The sequence below is a fragment of the Maylandia zebra genome, linkage group LG3, assembly GCF_041146795.1.
Source record: "Maylandia zebra isolate NMK-2024a linkage group LG3, Mzebra_GT3a, whole genome shotgun sequence".
Lineage (NCBI taxonomy): Eukaryota > Metazoa > Chordata > Actinopteri > Cichliformes > Cichlidae > Maylandia > Maylandia zebra.
The window spans coordinates 58,211,152-58,233,136 of record NC_135169.1 but is presented as its reverse complement, the minus strand read 5'-3'; the positions used below and the strand labels follow the sequence as shown (position 1 = coordinate 58,233,136).

Genomic DNA, 21,985 nt, shown 5'->3' with positions numbered 1-21,985 from the left:
TTTGGACTGTCAGTCGTTAAAGTAAAAAATAGTTGCATCTTGATGATGGAGGCAGTAATCCGATTACACAGCTAATGAAAACGTAGCCAATCAGCATCAGAGCCAGACTTCCTGCCCAGGCCTGGTTTCTCTCATGTAGGAGATCGGCCGGTACTGAACCAAACCAGGCCTGTCCCGACCTTTCACCCTGACCTGGCAAAAAGGGGCGTGTCTGTCCACAAAGTAGACACAACTCTCCTGTAAATGTTCCCAAACTGACATTGTCAGCCTGTTTAATACGACCCCAGTTCAAACTGATGCGGGCTCGGAGCGTGAGAGTGTTTCTCACAGCACCAACTATGCAGTGATCACTCAGGTCGTTGGCAAAAACTGCAGATGTGGAAAACTTACGCAGCATATTAGTTAAAAAAGGTCAATAAGAGCAGATTTATCTGGGTGTTTAGGATCAAGGCGTGTGAGGCTTTAAATAATTTGAGTCAGTTTTAAAAACAAGCAGCATGCCTTAAAATCATCAGACACAGAAGAAAGCCAGTCCCAATGAAAATCATCCATCTGAAAGACGTCATTAAAATGCAGCTCAGATAAAAGTTGAACCAGAGACGGTGATGTGCTGGGGGAAGCAGGTGGAGGCTGATAGCAGCCAACAACAGTCTGATTTCCAAACAGATCAATAGTTAAGGCCAAGATTTCAAATGGCTGAGGTGCAGATGGAGAGAACAAGACTTGAGCAGCAAGACAGAGCTTCACATAAACTTCCAGACCTCCGCCTTTTCTGGGACAGTCTGAGAGCTAAATGTTAAATCCATCAGTTGCTACGTTTTTATCCAGTAAAGATTCGGAAAGTCTCAGAAACAACAATGATACCAGCACCGCTTGAACAGCCCAGATTCCAATCATATCCATGTTAGGAAGCACACGACGTGATGCACGTGTAACCCAGACAGTTTTTAACATCTGCTGGTGTTTCACATTCAGCCAGAGGCCCAGGGTTAGGTTGGATACCAGACAATAATAAAAGCATCGTTATTAGACTCTAGAGCTCGTTTATAGCTGACACCACATGTAGAGTTTAAGTTCACACGGAGACGATGACATTTTTCTAAAACCAGCAAACAATAAACAAGAAATGTAACAAGAGTTTCAGAAGAAGCTGTTTTACAGAGAAATGATTCCCTGAAGACAAAATTATTATTATCATCTTTATTTCTCCAGGTGAAAATTTAATTGAGATTAAAAATGTTGTTTTCAAGAGAGACCTGGCATCATGGCAGCAAGAGTCAGAAATACATCATAATTCAAACAAATACAAAATAGGAGAAACATCCTACATAAACTTCATAAAGTTTCATTAACAGACTTTGAACAATGGACTTCAAACGTCCCCCCAAAACAACAAAAACACATTTGAAGATAATGAATGACATTTATCCCTCTAAAGAAGGACTTAGACTACGATTTAATATGAATGAGAACATGTTCATAAATGGATGCAATCAAAGATTTCATCAATCCCTGATTTAGAGACAACAGAACATTTGGTTTGATTTCACAAGATAAGAATGACGACTGAGTTGGAAGATTGTTTTACGTTTAGTCAAATCTTTCATACATAAAGTCGGATTACAAAATCATCCCCTAAGTTTGTTGTTTTATTCAAGGAATTGAAATTATAGAGAAAATCTGTGAAATGACTTAAAGAAAACAAACCACAAAAACTCTATGATACTCTAAACCCCCTGGTTTAGGTCGGACACCTTTCTGATGATGAGTGCATCTAACATTTCCTCAGAAGTCAATGTGCCATATGATTGCATTAGCAATAAATTACACACTATATAGAACCACTTCATAGGATTATATTTGTGCGCAGATGTTTGCAGCTATCAGCGAATATTTATCAGCTACTTTGAAACAAAGAAAGACTTTTTATCCATAACAGCAAATGAACTGTACAACAGAAAATACAAATGCTATTTATGGTCACCTCACAACAATGATAAGAAAAATAAACTGGGCCAATATGTCATGTTTCTTAATACAGAGACACACATGTTAATGTGATCTCTGGTCTCCTCTGAGTGGGAGTTATTATAACTGACTGTAAAAAGTCAGCACAAGGAAAATAAACTGCACCTAAACTTGGTTTATATCTGACCCAGACAGACTGCAGGTCATAACTTCTTACCTGAAGTTCAGTTCACCTGACACTCGGACCGGCAGCCGCCTCGGGTCTCTGCTCCTCCTGCCTCCCCTTTCCCTCATCCACCTGCTGCCTCTGTGGAAGCTCCGCCATAGCCACCACCAAACAACTGACTTATTTTTACACATCGACCAGCATCCGGCCAATCCGCCATCTTTCATTGTTTATACCGTTACAAAAAAATAAAAAAACATCATCGGCCCATTAAAAACGAAAAATCACCATCAGTATGCCCGATGGCCAGTCCAGCTATGGTCGTGCCATCAGTTAACCCTTCACGTGGCAGCTGTGACACGCGTGCCCAGGGTTGCCGACCCCTGCTCTAAAGCATCTGATTTGGATTCCTGAGATCAAATATATTTTCCTTTGTGTTTGTTTTCTTCCCATGTGTGGCTTTAATGTAGTGTTACATCCTGTTTGTTTGCTTCCATCTGCATACATGTCCAGATTCACTGTTATGTTTCTATTCTTACATTGCTGTGTGATCACTGTTCCCTCTGCTGACTGATGTGACCTTTTTTATCTCACACTGATACTTGTCATATTTGTATCTGCGCCTAAAAGATAAAAAGTTTTCCACGCTAAAACACAGCTCCACCTCCTGCAGTTCTCCCTCTGAACCACTAGATGTCTCTGTTATCTAAATGAAGACGTGCAGCACAGCAACCACAGCAGCGCTCAGATCACACGTGTCCTGTTATTATGTATAAAAGCATGAAACAGGTGAGACAGGTGGGATCAATATTAATGTTGTGGAAATATATGAAAAAGCAACAGAAGAGTGAAAACATTTCCTGATTCTAGAAAGATCTTTCAGCTCATAGCTGCTCACAGACTGTATTTACAAGTGACAAACTGCAACTCTACAGTACATCTACAGTATATATCAAATATATTCTGTATTCAAATCTATTGAGTGATGTTTGAAAGTCTTTCCAGGTGAGTTTGATCCAGGAGGGTCTGAAGCCAGAGTCAGACAGAGACTGTGCAGAGACTGTAGAAGGACAGAGCAGCAGCAGAGCAGTCCAGATACACTGATGATCCTCTGTCAGATCCAGAGGGACACACAGGGATGATGCTGGACTCTACATTGTGTCTGACAGTGGAGCTGTTCTCAGAGCAGTTCACTCTGCAGCACTGACAGTCATCTGCACTTCTTCTCATTCCTCTGTCAGTCACTGCTGGATGAAGCTCTCCTCTCCACCTCCCAGTAACATGGCCTAGTCAGAGCGTCTCTACACACAAGCTGCTGCTGCTTCAACCTCTCTGGATCATCAGGACACAGCTCCTCCTCTCTCAGCACACACACCGTCCTGTTTACCATCATCAGCCCCACCTGCAGAGAGAAGAAGGAAGAGCAGAGGAGATAAACGAGTGTTTCCAGAGACTCTTCATCAGCTGTCAGTCAGTGATGCAGCACATCCAGTATAAAGAGCAGCAGGGACTTCAGTGCTGGGACTGTACTAGGACTCATTGTTGCTTCACTTTTTCTAATCTTTGGATTTTTATTGAAGTTGATGAAAATGTTTTTCCCTCCTAGTTTGAGTTTGGACTTTCATTCATTAGAAGAACCTTGGTGTGTCCACTCTGAGCTCTGTAGGAACCCCAACAACAAGCCCAACAATCCAGATGGACGGTTCCAGCTGTTAACTGGAGGAATTCCATCCAAACATCTGCTCTCACTAAATTCTTCCTCACCTACAGACTGTGTTCTTCACTGCTTTAAACTTGGAAATGAATGCAGTCATTGGTCTGCGTGCTGCTTTGTTCAGAGAGCTGATTGGCTGTTGACAGTGTTTGATCTGAGCGTGTTAGCCGTTACTATGGTGACCATAAAGGTCAGAAACAGGAAGTGTTTGTGTCCAATCCTGAAGCCTGTCACCATTCTCCTCTCACAGCTTCACTGAGAAGCTGCAGCTTTACAGGAAACACTGGATCTTTGTTTCATACTGACTGTGTTTAGTACAATACTGCTGACAGCACCACCCACTCACTCCATCACTCTACTGACCTCAGAGTCTCCAGTCTGTAGTCTGGACTCTGCTGAAGATCAGACAGCTGCTTCACATCTGGATCCTTCAGGTTGTTTCCCCACAGGTCCAGCTCTCTCAGATGGGAGGGGTTGGACTTCAGTGCTGCTGCCAGATAATCACAGCTGATCTTTGACAAACCACAGTAACTCAATCTGTATAAAGAATGAAAGATGTAAGTTTATTAGACAAAGTGTGAGCTTGAAATCATTCAGTGTTTCATCATCTGTTCAGAGCTGAAGAAGGTTCAGAATGTAGAAGTTTAGAAAATGGAAACTCCAAACAGCTGAAGCCAACAGGAAGCAGCTTCAAACAGGAAACTGTGCAGAGTTTCAGACTATATGTCCTGATGCAGCCAGTTGGATTTTGGAGATTTGAAACTTTGTTCTGTGACTAAGTCCTTGAATCATTTCTTCCAGTTGGTCCAACAAGACAGACTAAGTGTTGGACATGTGTTGTGGCTCCATTAGGGGAGCTTCTAAATGTGATGTGATGGCCCCTCTGGGTCTGTCAGGTCACAGCACTGAAGAGAGCTCAAACTGGGCACACAGTTGTTCCAGTCTGGACCAAAGACTCTATACTGGGACTGAGGGACTGCTTTGACTGCACCCACTGGGACTTTTTAAAGGCTCATGTTCTCACTTAGATCATCGATTTCTACTTACATTTCTTTCTGGGAAAAATGGGGATTACTTTGGAAACAGGAAGTATTTTCCCCAATAAGCAGCCCTGGATTAGTAAATCACTCCAACATGTTCTCAGGCAGAAGAAGCTGTCTTGTTATGAGGGACAGAAGAAAAGATTGAGGCACAGAAACTTGTTGAAAGAGAGATAAAGCAGCTAAAATCAGGTGTAAAAGTAAAGCAGAGGATGAGCTGAATAAAGGACACTCAAGGCTGGCTTGGAAAGGAATGAAGTCCATGGTGGGGATGCAGAACAAGGAGCAAAGATGAATGTGATGCTGAATCAGCAGAAGACTTGGACTCATTGGATTCCAGCTTTGATATCATTGATTTCAATGAAGAGCTTTGTGATTGTAGCAAAGGGCTGGTAGCTCTGAGAGTCCCACTGATGAGGTGTTTGTGTGGAAATCTCTTAGTGGGACCAAAGAGAGAAAAAGCCCTGGTCCTGATGCTGTGGGAGGGAAATGATTGAAGTGTGCTGTGAGGAACTGACTGGGAGATTTTCACACATTTTCCAGTCCTCCTTGGAACAACAGGAAGTTCCCAGCATATGGAAACAAAGGTTAAGTGTCCTATGGCACTCAGTGATGATGGTGCTGTGGCCCCACCACCTCCACCTCTTTGTAAAGGAACTAACTGTAATCTGAAGCTTCAAATGGAACTAAGACTTCCTCCACTAGGTGGCAGTGTCTGATGAGAAAGTGTTAGTGGAGCTGGCCTGGAGTCAGAAACAGGAAGATGCAGGATTTGGGCTGAAATGGGGAAAAGTGGTTCGCACTAGTGCCTTAAAGCAAGAAGGTTGTAGGTTGAAGCTTGTTGGCCTTTCTCTGGAGGTTGGATGTTCTCCCACAGTCCAATGAAATGCTGCTTAGGTTCATTGGTGCTTCTAAATTGGCTGTAGGTGTGGATGTGAGAGAGTGCTTCTCTGTCTCTCTCTGTTGGCCCTGTGATGGACTGCTCACCTGTGCAGGTGGACCACGCCTCTTGCCCTATGACAGCTAGGGCACAGGCTGCAGCCCTGTGAGCCTAAGCTGAATAAACAGTTAGCAAAACTGATCCATAGATGGCCTGAAATCCCCCAGTTAGCAGTTTGGTAGATAGCTATGACATGCTAATCCCATCCAGCAGCTGTATTCTACCTGTAAGCTGATCCCTGCTGAGCCAAAGCACTTTTTCATATACAAATTACAACCTTTAATAGAAACCTATTGGTCAGCATCTTATTAGCCTGCTGTTAGCTTCATTCCACAGAAAACTGAGAGAAACTAACAGAGTTGATAAAGAATAAAGAGAAATGTGCTGATTTAAAGCCTTTGAAGTGCTTCAGATGATCTCTGTCCACTTCTGTCCACTCATTCATTCATGTAAGCTTTCTAATGCAGCTTTGATCTTCACAGTCTGCTTCATGAAACTCATTCTAACCCTGAATGTCAGAGTGTTCCTCCTTCTCTTTCCCATCATTCATGCTGGCAGTGGAGGAGATTTGGATGTTGGACTGTGTTTTGGATGATGTGTGTATGTTTGTGTTGGACTGCTGTCTGTAAAGCAAACGCACATTTTGCTTTGGATTTCAGTGTCAGACAGACTTTAAGGTGGAATGAAGAGTTGGAGAGTTTCACAGTGAATTATCCAGTGGAGGATTTTTCTTCTTCTTTGAAGGTTTGAAATGTGAACATTGTTCTGCTGCAGTCAATGGACTAAACCAGAGAAGAAGAAAACAGACTTTACCATGAAGATCCTCAGTGTGGATCAGTATAATATCAGCCTGATGTCTGCAGTTTAGTGTCAGCACAACTTTCACATCATATTCATCTCAGCACAACTAAAACATGCTGACTGACCTCAGAGTTTCAAGTCCACATCCTGGACTCTCCAGGAAACCACACAGATGCTTCACTCCTGAATCCTGCAGCTTGTAGTTGCAGCTCAGGTCCAGCTGTCTCAGATGGGAGGGGTTGGACTTCAGTGCTGCTGCCAGATAATCACAGCTGATCTCTGACAAACCACAGCCCCTCAATCTGTATAAAGAATGAAAGATGTAAGTTTATTAGACAAAGTGTGAGCTTGAAATCATTCAGTGTTTCATCATCTGTTCAGAGCTGAAGAAGGTTCAGAATGTAGAAGTTTAGAAAATGGAAACTCCAAACAGCTGACAGAGTTCATACGCCTTTGTCAGGGTCAAATTCAAGCAAGACCATGTGAAAATTAAAACACATCATCCGAGGTGAACTTAAACACCTTTGTTCCCCTTTTGTTAAGACATAGAAAAGTACACCACGCAAAAATACTGCAAAAGGAAACGGTCGCCTTATATACATAGTGTATAAACTCAAAATGCACATTTCACTTCAAATTAAGATTAAGGCTTTGAACAGATCACATAGTTCAGTTCAACATGTAATACTTTAAGAATGCACAAGCATCTACTTAAAATCTATTTAATTTATCATCCATGATATTATTTTGTACAATTCCAATGTATTTTGTTCATCTCCCTTAAATAAACAGGCAGTCTTAAAGTATGAAATATTCATATACAAACACATATAAATGTGTGTACTGTCTCAGTGGCTGATAGTACCCCACAGGCCTCAGTGTGAGCTTGAAGACATTTATAATGTTTAAGTAGTTTAATGTGCAGGTGCTGACGATAAACACATTTTGAATGAAAGCCGGGGAACTTTGGTAGCACAGAAACAAGTGGCTATTCTTTGTGACTATATGGATCACTCACAATACCATTATTTCACACAAAGGCACCAAATTAATACTCAAAAAAGCTGCAGCAATACACACAAATATAAACAGTACTTGGTGACAACTTTGCTTTTAGCCTTTAACCCTTCTTGACTACTTTTGATGTGGCCTCTATATTTTACCTTTAAAAACAGTTTATCTTGCCAATCTGTTATTTTCTCATTTTGACCAACTGTATCAGCACAATTTATCTAAATTCAGACAAAATTTAAAATACAAGTAGAAAGTGATATTTTGACTGTAAAAACCACACACATGTTTAACGAATCATCTTCATAACTTGAAATGCAAATAGAGATTGTACACTTTTAAAAATACGCACACGTTTTGCAAACAACAAAGTTATATGGTACTATTTACCAAAAAATGCAGCCAAGGCTCAGACGTTTTTCATATAATCATTTCAAACTATTTACAGAACAATCAGGTGTCAAACAATAGTTTGTGTCACTCTAACACATATGAGAACAGCACAGGGATAAACCTGCAGGTCTGACAGCAGGTGTGTCACTCAGTGTTTACACTGCAATCTGCCTTTGTTGGCTTTAAGGCAGCAACTGTGACGATCACTAGTAGAACTGACACACAAAACAAAACAACAGCTACACACTAAATACACAAGACAACAAACTAACTTGAGACCAAACACGGTAAACGTCACAAATCTCTCACGTATCAAAACTCTCTCTCTCTTTCGCTCACTCGCTCTCTCTTGCCGGTCACTCCTAAAACTTCCCCCTTTTGCTAAACAACCAAATGTCATGTTTCCATATCATTTTTGATTGGTCGACATGGTACATTTTCCCACCTATAGGGCTTTGGAGCGTGATGTCACGGGAGATGGGCCACGCCCCCTTCCGCCATGACAGTAGGCCAGCCAAAGGATACCATTTCAGCTATGGATCGTACGTGTTGTGTTGTCGGTTGCAACGTTAGATCACACGATCGTGAAGGCAAGAAGCTGGATAACGGGCTCTCTTTTCATCGTTTTCCGTCCTGGAGGCAACGTGAGGGATCCCATGTATCCGATATTACTAAACAAAGACATCAGGCTTGGATTGCAGCGGTGAGACGAGCGGATATCGAGTTCTCTGCAATCCCCAGCTTTTTGTTGGTTTGCTCACGGCATTTTCTTTCCGGTGAGTTCTAAATTAATTCATATCACTCTTGAAAGGCTTTTAGTGTGATTTTCAACGTGCTGAGGTCATAGATAATGAGATAAAACATGCTAATGTGTGATGCTGCAGAACCACATCATGTCGACTGAGTAGCTTATGATTTGGCATTATTGCAGGCAAACCAGCATATGAAATGGATGTAACAAATCCAGACTGGGCACCAACACTGCACATGGGGCATGACGACATACCTGTATCAGACTCGGACCGGCACTCAAGGCGTACGCAACGGAAGCGAAAAAGAGCACCCATCGGAGGTAAACAACCCCCCCCCCCCCCCCCCCCCTCTAAAAACATACTAAATTGCTATCACTGTACACTAATCCGCACATAACTTCCAGATGAATCACACACCTGTCATTGGAATATTGGTGTACATTTACCTTATGTCTAATTTTATCTTACAGGCTTTCGTTATGCAGCTGCAGAGTCTGAAGGTGTGCCCCGTGCAGAAGTGATTGATGAAGATCTGACAGAAGACCAACAGCAAAATCACAATGTCATGGAGGCAGTGGACAGCAGTTGTGTTGGACAAGTGGAGGTTGAGGTAGCAGCTGCAAATGTGGATATACTGAAGAAATGTAAACCTTTTAAAATGATGACAGATTACAAACTCTCAGCTGTGTCTGTAATCAAACCTCTGTAACTTTGCTTCACTTCAGCAGCATCAGCTCATGTTCACATGTTGATTCATGGTTTGCTTCAGTTTTTGATGGACTGCAGAATATTTTGAAGGTTATCTGCTATAAAAAGCCAGAACAGGAAAATCTGCTTCATGTGTTTCTGTTTGATCCTCAGTGACTTTGACACAAAGGCCTCTGCTGTGATGATCACACCTCTGATCAAGTCTCACAGTGTCAGCTTTGTTTTTATACATATGGATATGTGCTGATAAATTATCAGAATTATAATATTTCCCACTGTCTGCTGTGTGCCGTGACCTTTGACCTGCTAAAGACAGTCAGCTGTGGATTATTCATTGTTGTGTCTGATACTTAGAACTGTGAGGAAGAACACTACACAGTTAATCAGGGTCCCCTCTCTCTGAATCAGGAAAGGTGGGCAGGCCGCGTGTGGGCCGCGGGCCATACGTTGAGTCTCACTGTTTGAAATGTGAACATTGTTCTGCTGCAGTCAATGGACTAAACCAGAGAAGAAGAAAACAGACTTTACCATGAAGATCCTCAGTGTGGATCAGTATAATATCAGCCTGATGTCTGCAGTTTAGTGTCAGCACAACTTTCACATCATATTCATCTCAGCACAACTAAAACATGCTGACTGACCCCAGAGTTTCAAGTCCACATCCTGGACTCTCCAGGAAACCACACAGATGCTTCACTCCTGAATCCTGCAGCTTGTTGTTCCAGCTCAGGTCCAGCTGTCTCAGATGGGAGGGGTTGGACTTCAGTGCTGCTGCCAGATAATCACAGCTGATCTCTGACAAACCACAGTCCATCAATCTGTATAAAGAATGAAAGATGTAAGTTTATTAGACAAAGTGTGAGCTTGAAATCATTCAGTGTTTCATCATCTGTTCAGAGCTGAAGAAGGTTCAGAATGTAGAAGTTTAGAAAATGGAAACTCCAAACAGCTGAAGCCAACAGGAAGCAGCTTCAAACAAACACAACAAGAGAAAAAACTCTGAATGTTTCACATTAAAGTCGTACATTTATCATAAAAACAGGACAAAGACTTGAAAAAGTCGTGTTTTTCCTTCCAGGAACCACAAGGCTTCACTTTTAAAGGTGAAGTGTGAAAGAAATGGACATATTTGAAGTCCAACACCTTTTTCCAGTCACATTATTAAAGCAGACAAACTACAAGCTCATTTTCATTCCAACAAGTCATCTTCTGACCTGGACTAACAACACTGGTCTCTATGTGCAGCTGGCTGTGAGACCAGTGCTCAGGGAGCGTCTACAAAGTGCAACACTGAAAGAACATCACACACTCATTTGCTTCCATCATCCAACCTGAAGAGGAAACAGAGACGCCTCCCCTTCAAAGTAAAAGCTGCTCCTTTTGGACACAGTATCAAAGAAAGTCTACAGTATAACATAGAAAAGACAGAACAAAGTTTTGGTTGTTTTAAATTGTGCAGAAATGAAACTACACTAAGCTCAATTATGTGACAGACATTTCATCCCATGTCAGTTTGGCCTCATCCTGGGCCGGATTATCCAGCACACACTCTGACCACAGGCCCAGGGGCCACGCACAGCTGGACTCCATCCAAGAGACAGGAAACAAACCAACACAATAATAAAAAGCACCATGTGATCTTCTTACATCTTCAAGACAAACATAGTAAAAACATGAGCATATTTGTTTCCTGATAAAATGATGTGACAGGTAGAACAGAGTAAAGTGGTGGTGTTACAGCCTTTCTCCCCTCTGCTGCCGAGGCTGTTAGTCTCTCCCAAACTCAGCTACAGGACTTCCAAATGAATGAAAGCAGCAGAAGTGGCTTTACAAATGAAAGAGGAAGAGGAGAAGAAGAGGAGAGGGAGGCCACCCTGACCATCACTCCAGCTGAAAACATCACACTTCCATTAAAGTTGGTGAGGAAATGTTGAGCAGGATGAGCTGCTGGCTAATCTGGAGGCTGTAGCAGCAGCTCACAGTCACAGTGGATTTCCACTCATGAAAAAGCTCTGGCTGCTTCATTTCTCATCTCATATCAGAGACTTTAATGCTTCACTGAAGCTGTACTGTGATGCTTCCATATTCCAGTGAGGCCTCCATAATGATTTCAGCTGTTCTGTACACACACTGTGTGCCCTGTATGGCTCAAAGTCTCTGCAGCCTGTTTTTATCTGCTATCATCAGATCTTCATCATCCTCATTCACATCCCTCACACACTCTACAGCCTCATCAGCACTGACTTCATCTTCACTGACTGATGGAGCACAACATGAACCTGTGGAGGCTGAAACACTGTCCTGTCAAACATCTCCCCGTCACCACTCCACTTCTGTCAGCCTTTAAATGAACCCTGCTCAAGTCTGTCACTTCTGTTTGGAGCCAAAAGAGGTTAAAGATTACGCCACTACATTCTTGTCTAGAAAATATTAAAGTGTATTTGGTGACACACAAAAAAGGGTAAAAGTATAGTTTGGGTCCACACATGTCCAAACCTGCTAAAAATGATTGAATGCGGTTGGACCGCTAAAGGATTTAATACGGTTGGACCGTGGAAAGCAGTTGGACTGCTGAGTGATTTTAGTATATTAGGGAATTTGGTTATTGTTTGGGGTGGAGCCCGTATTGGTTATAAGGTTGGACCTGCTTCAGTCTTACACTTTTTTGGCTGTTTTACTGTTGTTCCAAAGTATTATAAATTATTCAAGAACGTCAGTTGGACTGATAGGAAGCACAGTGCTCAGAGGTAACGCTTGCCAATGCCAAGGACGCTTAGGCATTGTCCTCGAAGAGGGATAGTCAGTTGGTCACTGTGGAGCTTGGGGCACTCCAGAATAACTAGGAGTTAGAGTCTCCTTACCGTTTGGAACGGTAGTCTGCGCTTTTTTGGCCAGCAGAAGTTGGACTTCGGGCGTGTAACTTTAACTTAAAACTTCGGGGTAAGCCTTGGCTGTGAAATGCCAAAAATAGAGCTTCAGGCAAAGTTTGGGTTGGTTGACGCTTTTAAATTGAGTTAGGGATTTTAGAGATGAGGCCAGAAACTGTTGGACAGATACTGGTTAATTGATCACAAAAAAGTTGGACTTTATCGGTTGGACCGTTAACTTAAATTTGTCGAAATTGTTTAGGCGCTAAAGCTGACAGATGTGACAGTGGTTGTAAATATAAGACGTCTTTGTAATATAAAATAAGAGATCTCTGTGTGAAAGGAGTCTGAGGCAGTGCTGGAGCTATTTTTAGACTGTGTGTGTGTGAGTGTGAAAATGCAAATTAGTCAGCAGTGAACTGTTTAAACCACAGTTGGTTTTACAAATACTGCTGCAAACATTGTTGAGTGTGTGTTTAAGACGCCATTTATGTTCATTAGAGGGCTATAAATAAAGTTTTGAGTTGCCGTAGTGGATGTATAGTAATTGACTGAGTTTTGATATATAAATATAGTGAGTGCACTGTATATATTTAAGACTAACATATTACTTTTAGGAGTAACCTCTCATCAGCAATAAATGCTGGTGTGTTTTATTTTTTCTATTCTATGTGTGTGCTGTGAGAATTAATAGAGGTTTCAATTGTTTTCTTTGACTTGCTCTTTCTGATTATGAAAGGCATGTCTGAAATACTCTTAGGAAAGCGTGTTGTGAGTATATTCCTCAACTCTTGTCACAGTTTAAGTGTGTGAATGCTGTGAGTAGCAGGTTTTGAGTGATTGAGTGTGATTTGTACAAAATAATAAATAATAATAACACTATGAAAGTTGATAGTAGAGTGAGTGCAGAAGTGGAAGTGTGAGAGAAAAGGCGGTGTGTGTGTGAGACGATCTGACAAACGCAAAGAATTTAGTATATTTAGAAGTGTGTGCGTGAAATAAGGGTGAATTGTTTTAGATCAAGACTTAGTAAAACAAGAGTTTTATTAGCCTGTAAAAAAAACAAAACAGGAGAGATAGAAACAGAAAATATGGTTCTGAGCAGCTGCAAGGTTGACAGGAAATGGTGTGTGTGACAGGAACTTTGCATGCCCATAAAAGGAACTGACTGTGACAAGTGAGCACACAGAGAGAGAAACATACGAGTTAAACTCCAGGCAGATGAAGCAAATGGAGGTTTTAAGAAAAGAAATGAAAAGGATATTAATTGTATGCTTTAGTGTGTCAATACAGGTGGACTTCTTTCAACCTAGAATCTTGAGTACAAAACCATTGATTAACAGAATTGGGAGGAAAACAGGCCAGATTTTGGCTTAAAATTTTACAGCTTGACCTCCCACTTGTCCCGATCCTGAGAAGAAGCTCATAGGACAGTTAATCTCCTGATGAAGACCGACAGAACATCGTGGACTTCAAGAATTAACAGCAGGCAAAAGACAGTGCAACTGAAACTACACTGACGATACCAGCAGCAGCATGGAAGAAAAGCACGTGATGGAAAATGCACGGTGAACTGCAGGCTGGTAAGAACAGTGTGACATAACTGTTTAAAGACACTGAATGGGATATTTTGCCAGGCTGGGATTTAATCTAAAAGGAAAATACTGAAAAGAGCAACGGAGAAGAAACAGAGAAGAAACAGACTGTGTTTGCTGGGGATCACAAGACAACAAAGGACACTAAGAGAAGGGCACAGGGGCCAGTGGGAAGGTGAAGCCCAGACGAGTTCGACTGCGAGAATAGAGGGTACAATTGGGTTGAAATTGAAGCCGGAACTCAGGATGGTTTAGGGATGTCCACGTCACAAACAAAGAGGTAAACAAAAAGAAGGTAAAATAAAGAGAGAAAATAACTGACAACTAGAAAGTGCATTTTCTGAAGAAACTGCAGTGTGAATGCTTGAATCTGAATGTATGCACTGAAATGAATTAATTGCTGAATTTTGAGTTAAAAATATTGAATGAGATAAAAAAAACAAAAAAAAAAAACAAAACCCAAATTTAACCTGAAAACAAAAGTGCTGAACTGCTAAAAGCTGAAGGTTACACAGAAGAAGAAGTTGGAAAAAAGCTGAAAATGTTTTAATTTTAAATTAGAAAAACCTAAGAAATGAGAAAAGAACATTTAGAGTCAGAAAACATCTGAAAGAATATTAAAAGGTCATATTCTTTGAATCACTGAATGACTAAAATGTGATCCCTCCACTTGGACCCACACAGTTTAAAAAGTTTACATCTCTGAGCTTTGAAAGACAAGATGTTGGAAAAAGAACAACGATGGCGACGTTTTGAGGGTAAAATGATGGCTGTAACACTGTGGACACAGCAGCAGTTGAAAGAGAAGTGTTTAAGATGAATTTTGGCAGAGTGGCAGAGAGAGCTCGTTAAGCAGGCAGGTGTGAGCCTGGTTGCTATAGTGACCGCACCCAATGGCTCCATACACACGTACACAGACATGCGCCTCACTTTTGCTGCTTAAAATGAACAGAAAAGTCAGGCCGAAACAAATCGCTCCCAAATGAAAAGTAAAAGTCGTATTGACAAAATTCTTTCACCGTGAGCGACAGCAATGTCTAGTCTACCTAATTCTCAGTTTTCATGCCTGTGGAGCTTATTATATGGACGTGGTGACAGTGGAAAGACACCATGCTCTTCTGATTTTCAAACGAACCTTCTGAGCCATTTTAACATTAGAGTCTATGGAAGAGTTGGAGGGAGGAGGCTGTGCATTGGTGACATTTATGAAAGAACCATAACACCTAGTACAATAGTAAACACATTGGATGAAAGAGGACAGCCATGGCTACGTTTTGAGGGTAAAATCATACCTGTAGAGCAAACGCTGCGGACACAGCAGCAGTTTTAAAAAAGATTTTAAGATTAATTTTTTTGCTCCTCTCACTCTAGCAGTTGAGCTGCCTCACTCTAGCCCCAACATTCCGTCCCATACACACCCATTATAAACTCTGAAACGGGTGAAAAAACATCATGAAACTTAAACTGGAACTGAAGAAAAAGTATAATAGATATTGAAAAGATAAATACAAGTTGAATAGTTGAATGTCTTGTCTTCGTTTTAAAGTTTGAATGGTGGCTCTATGTGAACGTATGTGGAAGTAGTAAGAGTTTAAAAATGAGTAAGTTGAATGAGGATTTGAAGGGTCTCCCCATTGAAATACATTATAAATTTTTGTTGAATAAAGTTGAATAAAATTAAAAATATAAATGTTAAAAATGAGAAAAATAGAAGCAATCATGTCCAAAATAATAGGAATCTAACGATGTTTGAATGGTTTTTCTAAGTTGAACGGTTTTGAAGGAGTAGGCTTTCAAAAAACGTACGGAATAGATAATAATAAAATAGAACTAGAAAGTGCATTTTCTGAAGAAACTGCAGTGTGAATGCTTGAATCTGAATGTATGCACTGAAATGAATTAATTGCTGAATTTTGAGTTAAAAATATTGAATGAGATAAAAAAAAAAAAAAAAAAAACGAATTTAACCTGAAAACAAAGGTGCTGAACTGCTAAAAGCTGAAGGTTACACAGAAGAAGGAGTTGGAAAAAAACTGAAAATGTTTTAAATGTAAATTAGAAAACCCTAAGAAATGAGAAAAGAACATTTAGAGTCAGAAAACATCTGAATGAATATTAAAAGGTCATATTCTTTGAATCACTGAATGACTCAAATGTGATCCCTCCACTTTGATCCACACAGTTTAAAAAGTTTAAATGCCTGAGCTTTGAAAGATACGGTGTTGGAAAGAGAACAATAATGGCGACAATTTGAGGGTAAAATGATGGCTGTGACACTGTGGACACAGCAGCAGTTGAAAGAGAAGTGCTTAAGATGAATCTTGGTACAGTGGCAGGCAGAGCTCGTTAAGCAGGCAGGTGTGAGCCTGGTTGCTATAGTGACCGCACCCAATGGCTCCATACACACGTACACAGACATGCGCCTCACTTTTGCTGCTTAAAATGAACAGAAAAGTCAGGCCGAAACAAATCGTTCCCAAATGAAAAGTAAAAGTCGTATTGACAAAATTCTTTCACCGTGAGTGACAGCAGCTTCTAGTCTACTGAATTCTCAGTTTTCATGCCTGTGGAGTTTATTATATGGACGTGGTGACAGTGGAAAGACACCATGCTCTTCTGATTTTCAAACGAACCTTCTGAGCCATTTTAACATTAGAGTCTATGGAAGAGTTGGAGGGAGGAGGCTGTGCATTGGTGACATTTATGAAAGAACCGTAACACCTAGGACAATAGTAAACACATTGGATGAAAGAGGACAGCGATGGCTACGTTTTGAGGGTAAAATCATACCTGTAGAGCAAACGCTGCGGACACAGCAGCAGTTTTAAAAAAGATTTTAAGATGAATTTTTTTGCTCCTCTCACTCTAGCAGTTGAGCTGCCTCACTCTAGCCCCAACATTCCGTCCCATACACACCCATTATAAACTCTGAAACGGGTGAAAAAACATCATGAAACTTAAACTGGAACTGAAGAAAAAGTATAATAGATATTGAAAAGATAAATACAAGTTGAATAGTTGAATGTCTTGTCTTCGTTTTAAAGTTTGAATGGTGGCTCTATGTGAACGTATGTTGAAGTAGTAAGAGTTTAAAAATGAGTAAGTTGAATGAGAATTTGAAGGGTCTCCCCATTGAAATACATGGGAAATTTTTGTTGAATAAAGTTGAATAAAATTAAAAATATAAATGTTAAAAATGACAAAAATAGAAGCAATGTTGTCCAAAATAATAGGAATCTAACGATGTTTGAATGGTTTTTCTAAGTTGAACGGTTTTGAAGGAGTAGGCTTTCAAAAAACGTACGGAAAAATAAAATATAACTAGAAAGTGCATTTTCTGAAGAAACTGCAGTGTGAATGCTTGAATCTGAATGTATGGACTGAAATGAATTAATTGCTGAATTTTGAGTTAAAAATATTGAATGAGATTTAAAAAAAACAACAACAAAAAAAACGAATTTAACCTGAAAACAAAGGTGCTGAACTGCTAAAAGCTGAAGGTTACACAGAAGAAGAAGTTGGAAAAAAGCTGAAAATGTTTTAAATGTAAATTAGAAAACCCTAAGAAATGAGAAAAGAACATTTACAGTCAGAAAACATCTGAATGAATATTAAAAGGTCATATTCTTTGAATCACTGAATGACTCAAATGTGATCCCTCCACTTTGATCCACACAGTTTAAAAAGTTTAAATGCCTGAGCTTTGAAAGATACGGTGTTGGAAAGAGAACAATAATGGCGACAATTTGAGGGTAAAATGATGGCTGTAACACTGTGGACACAGCAGCAGTTGAAAGAGAAGTGCTTAAGATGAATCTTGGTACAGTGGCAGGCAGAGCTCGTTAAGCAGGCAGGTGTGAGCCTGGTTGCTATAGTGACTGCACCCAAGGGCTCCATACACATGTACACAGACATGCGCCTCACTTTTGCTGCTTAAAATGAACAGAAAAGTCAGGCCGAAACAAATCGTTCCCAAATGAAAAGTAAAAGTCGTATTGACAAAATTCTTTCACCGTGAGCGACAGCAATGTCTAGTCTACCTAATTCTCAGTTTTCATGCCTGTGGAGCTTATTATATGGACGTGGTGACAGTGGAAAGACACCATGCTCTTCTGATTTTCAAACGAACCTTCTGAGCCATTTTAACATTAGAGTCTATGGAAGAGTTGGAGGGAGGAGGCTGTGCATTGGTGACATTTACGAAAGAACCATAACACCTAGGACAATAGTAAACACATTGGATGAAAGAGGACAGCCATGGCTACGTTTTGAGGGTAAAATCATACCTGTAGAGCAAACGCTGTGGACACAGCAGCAGTTTTAAAAAAGATTTTAAGATTAATTTTTTTGCTCCTCTCACTCTAGCAGTTGAGCTGCCTCACTCTAGCCCCAACATTCCGTCCCATACACACCCATTATAAACTCTGAAACCGGTGAAAAAACATCATGAAACTTAAACTGGAACTGAAGAAAAAGTATAATAGATATTGAAAAGATAAATACAAGTTGAATAGTTGAATGTCTTGTCTTCGTTTTAAAGTTTGAATGGTGGCTCTATGTCAATGTATGTGGAAGTAGTAAGAGTTTAAAAATGAGTAAGTTGAATGAGAATTTGAAGGGTCTCCCCATTGAAATACATGGGAAATTTTTGTTGAATAAAGTTGAATAAAATTAAAAATATAAATGTTAAAAATGAGAAAAATAGAAGCAGTCATGTCCAAAATAATAGGAATCTAACGATGTTTGAATGGTTTTTCTAAGTTGAACGGTTTTGAAGGAGTAGGCTTTCAAAAAACGTACGGAAAAATAATAAAATATAACTAGAAAGTGCATTTTCTGAAGAAACTGCAGTGTGAATGCTTGAATCTGAATGTATGCACTGAAATGAATTAATTGCTGAATTTTTAGTTAAAAATATTGAATGAGATTAAAAAAAAACAAAAAAAACCCGAATTTAACCTGAAAACAAAGGTGCTGAACTGCTAAAAGCTGAAGGTTACACAGAAGGAGTTGGAAAAAAACTGAAAATGTTTTAAATGTAAATTAGAAAACCCTAAGAAATGAGAAAAGAACATTTAGAGTCAGAAAACATCTGAATGAATATTAAAAGGTCATATTCTTTGAATCACTGAATGACTCAAATGTGATCCCTCCACTTTGATCCACACAGTTTAAAAAGTTTAAATGCCTGAGCTTTGAAAGATATGGTGTTGGAAAGAGAACAATAATGGCGACAATTTGAGGGTAAAATGATGGCTGTAACACTGTGGACACAGCAGCAGTTGAAAGAGAAGTGCTTAAGATGAATCTTGGTACAGTGGCAGGCAGAGCTCGTTAAGCAGGCAGGTGTGAGCCTGGTTGCTATAGTGACTGCACCCAATGGCTCCATACACACGTACACAGACATGCACCTCACTTTTGCTGCTTAAAATGAACAGAAAAGTCAGGCCCAAACAAATTCTTCCCAAATGAAAAGTACATGTCGTATTGACAAAATTCTTTCACCGTGAGCGACAGCCATGTCTAGTCTACCTAATTCTCAGTTTTCATGCCTGTGGAGTTTATTATATGGACGTGGTGACAGTGTAAAGACACCATGCTCTTCTGATTTTCAAACGAACCTTCTGAGCCATTTTAACATTAGAGTCTATGGAAGAGTTGGAGGGAGGAGGCTGTGCATTGGTGACATTTATGAAAGAACCATAACACCTAGTACAATAGTAAACACATTGGATGAAAGAGGACAGCCATGGCTACGTTTTGAGGGTAAAATCATACCTGTAGAGCAAACGCTGTGGACACAGCAGCAGTTTTAAAAAAGATTTTAAGATTAATTTTTTTGCTCCTCTCACTCTAGCAGTTGAGCTGTCTCACTCTAGCCCCAACATTCCGTCCCATACACACCCATTATAAACTCTGAAACGGGTGAAAAAACATCATGAAAGTTAAACTGGAACTGAAGAAAAAGTATAATAGATATTGAAAAGATAAATACAAGTTGAATAGTTGAATGTCTTGTCTTCGTTTTAAAGTTTGAATGGTGGCTCTATGTCAATGTATGTGGAAGTAGTAAGAGTTTAAAAATGAGTAAGTTGAATGAGGATTTGAAGGGTCTCCCCATTGAAATACATTATAAATTTTTGTTGAATAAAGTTGAATAAAATTAAAAATATAAATGTTAAAAATATGAAAAATAGAAGCAGTGTTGTCCAAAAGAATAGGAATCTAACGGTGTTTGAATGGTTTTTCTAAGTTGAACGGTTTTGAAGGAGTAGGCTTTGAAAAAACGTACGGAAAAATAAAATATAATAATAATAATAATAATAATAAAGATTCGAATAACAATACTGTGAATGCTTTTCAAGCATTCACACTAATAATAAAGATTAGAAGAACAATACTGTGAATGCTTTTCAAGCATTCACACTAATAACTAGAAAGTGCATTTTCTGAAGAAACTGCAGTGTGAATGCTTGAATCTGAATGTATGCACTGAAATGAATTAATTGCTGAATTTTGAGTTAAAAATATTGAATGAGATAAAAAAAAACAAAAAAAAAAACGAATTTAACCTGAAAACAAAGGTGCTGAACTGCTAAAAGCTGAAGGTTACACAGAAGAAGGAGTTGGAAAAAAACTGAAAATGTTTTAAATGTAAATTAGAAAACCCTAAGAAATGAGAAAAGAACATTTAGAGTCAGAAAACATCTGAATTAATATTAAAAGGTCATATTCTTTGAATCACTGAATGACTCAAATGTGATCCCTCCACTTTGATCCACACAGTTTAAAAAGTTTAAATGCCTGAGCTTTGAAAGATACGGTGTTGGAAAGAGAACAATAATGGCGACAATTTGAGGGTAAAATGATGGCTGTAACACTGTGGACACAGCAGCAGTTGAAAGAGAAGTGCTTAAGATGGATCTTGGTACAGTGGCAGGCAGAGCTCGTTAAGCAGGCAGGTGTGAGCCTGGTTGCTATAGTGACCGCACCCAATGGCTCCATACACACGTACACAGACATGCGCCTCACTTTTGCTGCTTAAAATGAACAGAAAAGTCAGGCCGAAACAAATCGCTCCCAAATGAAAAGTAAAAGTCGTATTGACAAAATTCTTTCACCGTGAGCGACAGCAATGTCTAGTCTACCTAATTCTCAGTTTTCATGCCTGTGGAGCTTATTATATGGACGTGGTGACAGTGGAAAGACACCATGCTCTTCTGATTTTCAAACGAACCTTCTGAGCCATTTTAACATTAGAGTCTATGGAAGAGTTGGAGGGAGGAGGCTGTGCATTGGTGACATTTATGAAAGAACCATAACACCTAGTACAATAGTAAACACATTGGATGAAAGAGGACAGCCATGGCTACGTTTTGAGGGTAAAATCATACCTGTAGAGCAAACGCTGCGGACACAGCAGCAGTTTTAAAAAAGATTTTAAGATTAATTTTTTTGCTCCTCTCACTCTAGCAGTTGAGCTGCCTCACTCTAGCCCCAACATTCCGTCCCATACACACCCATTATAAACTCTGAAACGGGTGAAAAAACATCATGAAACTTAAACTGGAACTGAAGAAAAAGTATAAAAGATATTGAAAAGATAAATACAAGTTGAATAGTTGAATGTCTTGTCTTCGTTTTAAAGTTTGAATGGTGGCTCTATGTCAATGTATGTGGAAGTAGTAAGAGTTTAAAAATGAGTAAGTTGAATGAGGATTTGAAGGGTCTCCCCATTGAAATACATTATAAATTTTTGTTGAATAAAGTTGAATAAAATTAAAAATATAAATGTTAAAAATATGAAAAATAGAAGCAGTGTTGTCCAAAAGAATAGGAATCTAACGGTGTTTGAATGGTTTTTCTAAGTTGAACGGTTTTGAAGGAGTAGGCTTTCAAAAAACGTACGGAAAAATAAAATATAACTAGAAAAATTTGCATTTCCTGCGAAAATGCAGTGTGGATGCCTTAACGGCTGAAGACATCTGCTGAAAAAAGCTGAAAAAGTTTAAAAAAAAAAAAAAAAAAAA

At 39.7% G+C, this 21,985-nt stretch overlaps 1 protein-coding gene and 1 long non-coding RNA gene across 2 annotated transcripts in view; both read right to left on the bottom strand.

Annotated features, from left to right (window-relative positions):
- The window catches only part of LOC143416853 (ribonuclease inhibitor-like), a 264,095-nt gene extending 253,507 nt beyond the window's left edge, over nucleotides 1-10,588 (bottom strand). Inside the window, exon 1 of the mRNA XM_076882525.1 lies at nucleotides 10,135-10,588. Coding sequence (XP_076738640.1) covers nucleotides 10,135-10,307 — 173 coding nt within the window. The 5' untranslated portion in view covers nucleotides 10,308-10,588. The remainder of the gene's footprint in view (nucleotides 1-10,134) is intronic.
- Nucleotides 1,186-7,216, bottom strand: LOC143416858 (uncharacterized). Its single transcript, XR_013097107.1, has 3 exons — nucleotides 6,755-7,216; nucleotides 4,212-4,385; nucleotides 1,186-3,536 (listed from the first exon to the last, which is right to left on the bottom strand). It is a non-coding gene; the product is annotated as an uncharacterized LOC143416858 (long non-coding RNA).
- Nucleotides 10,589-21,985: the final 11,397 nt, after the last annotated feature.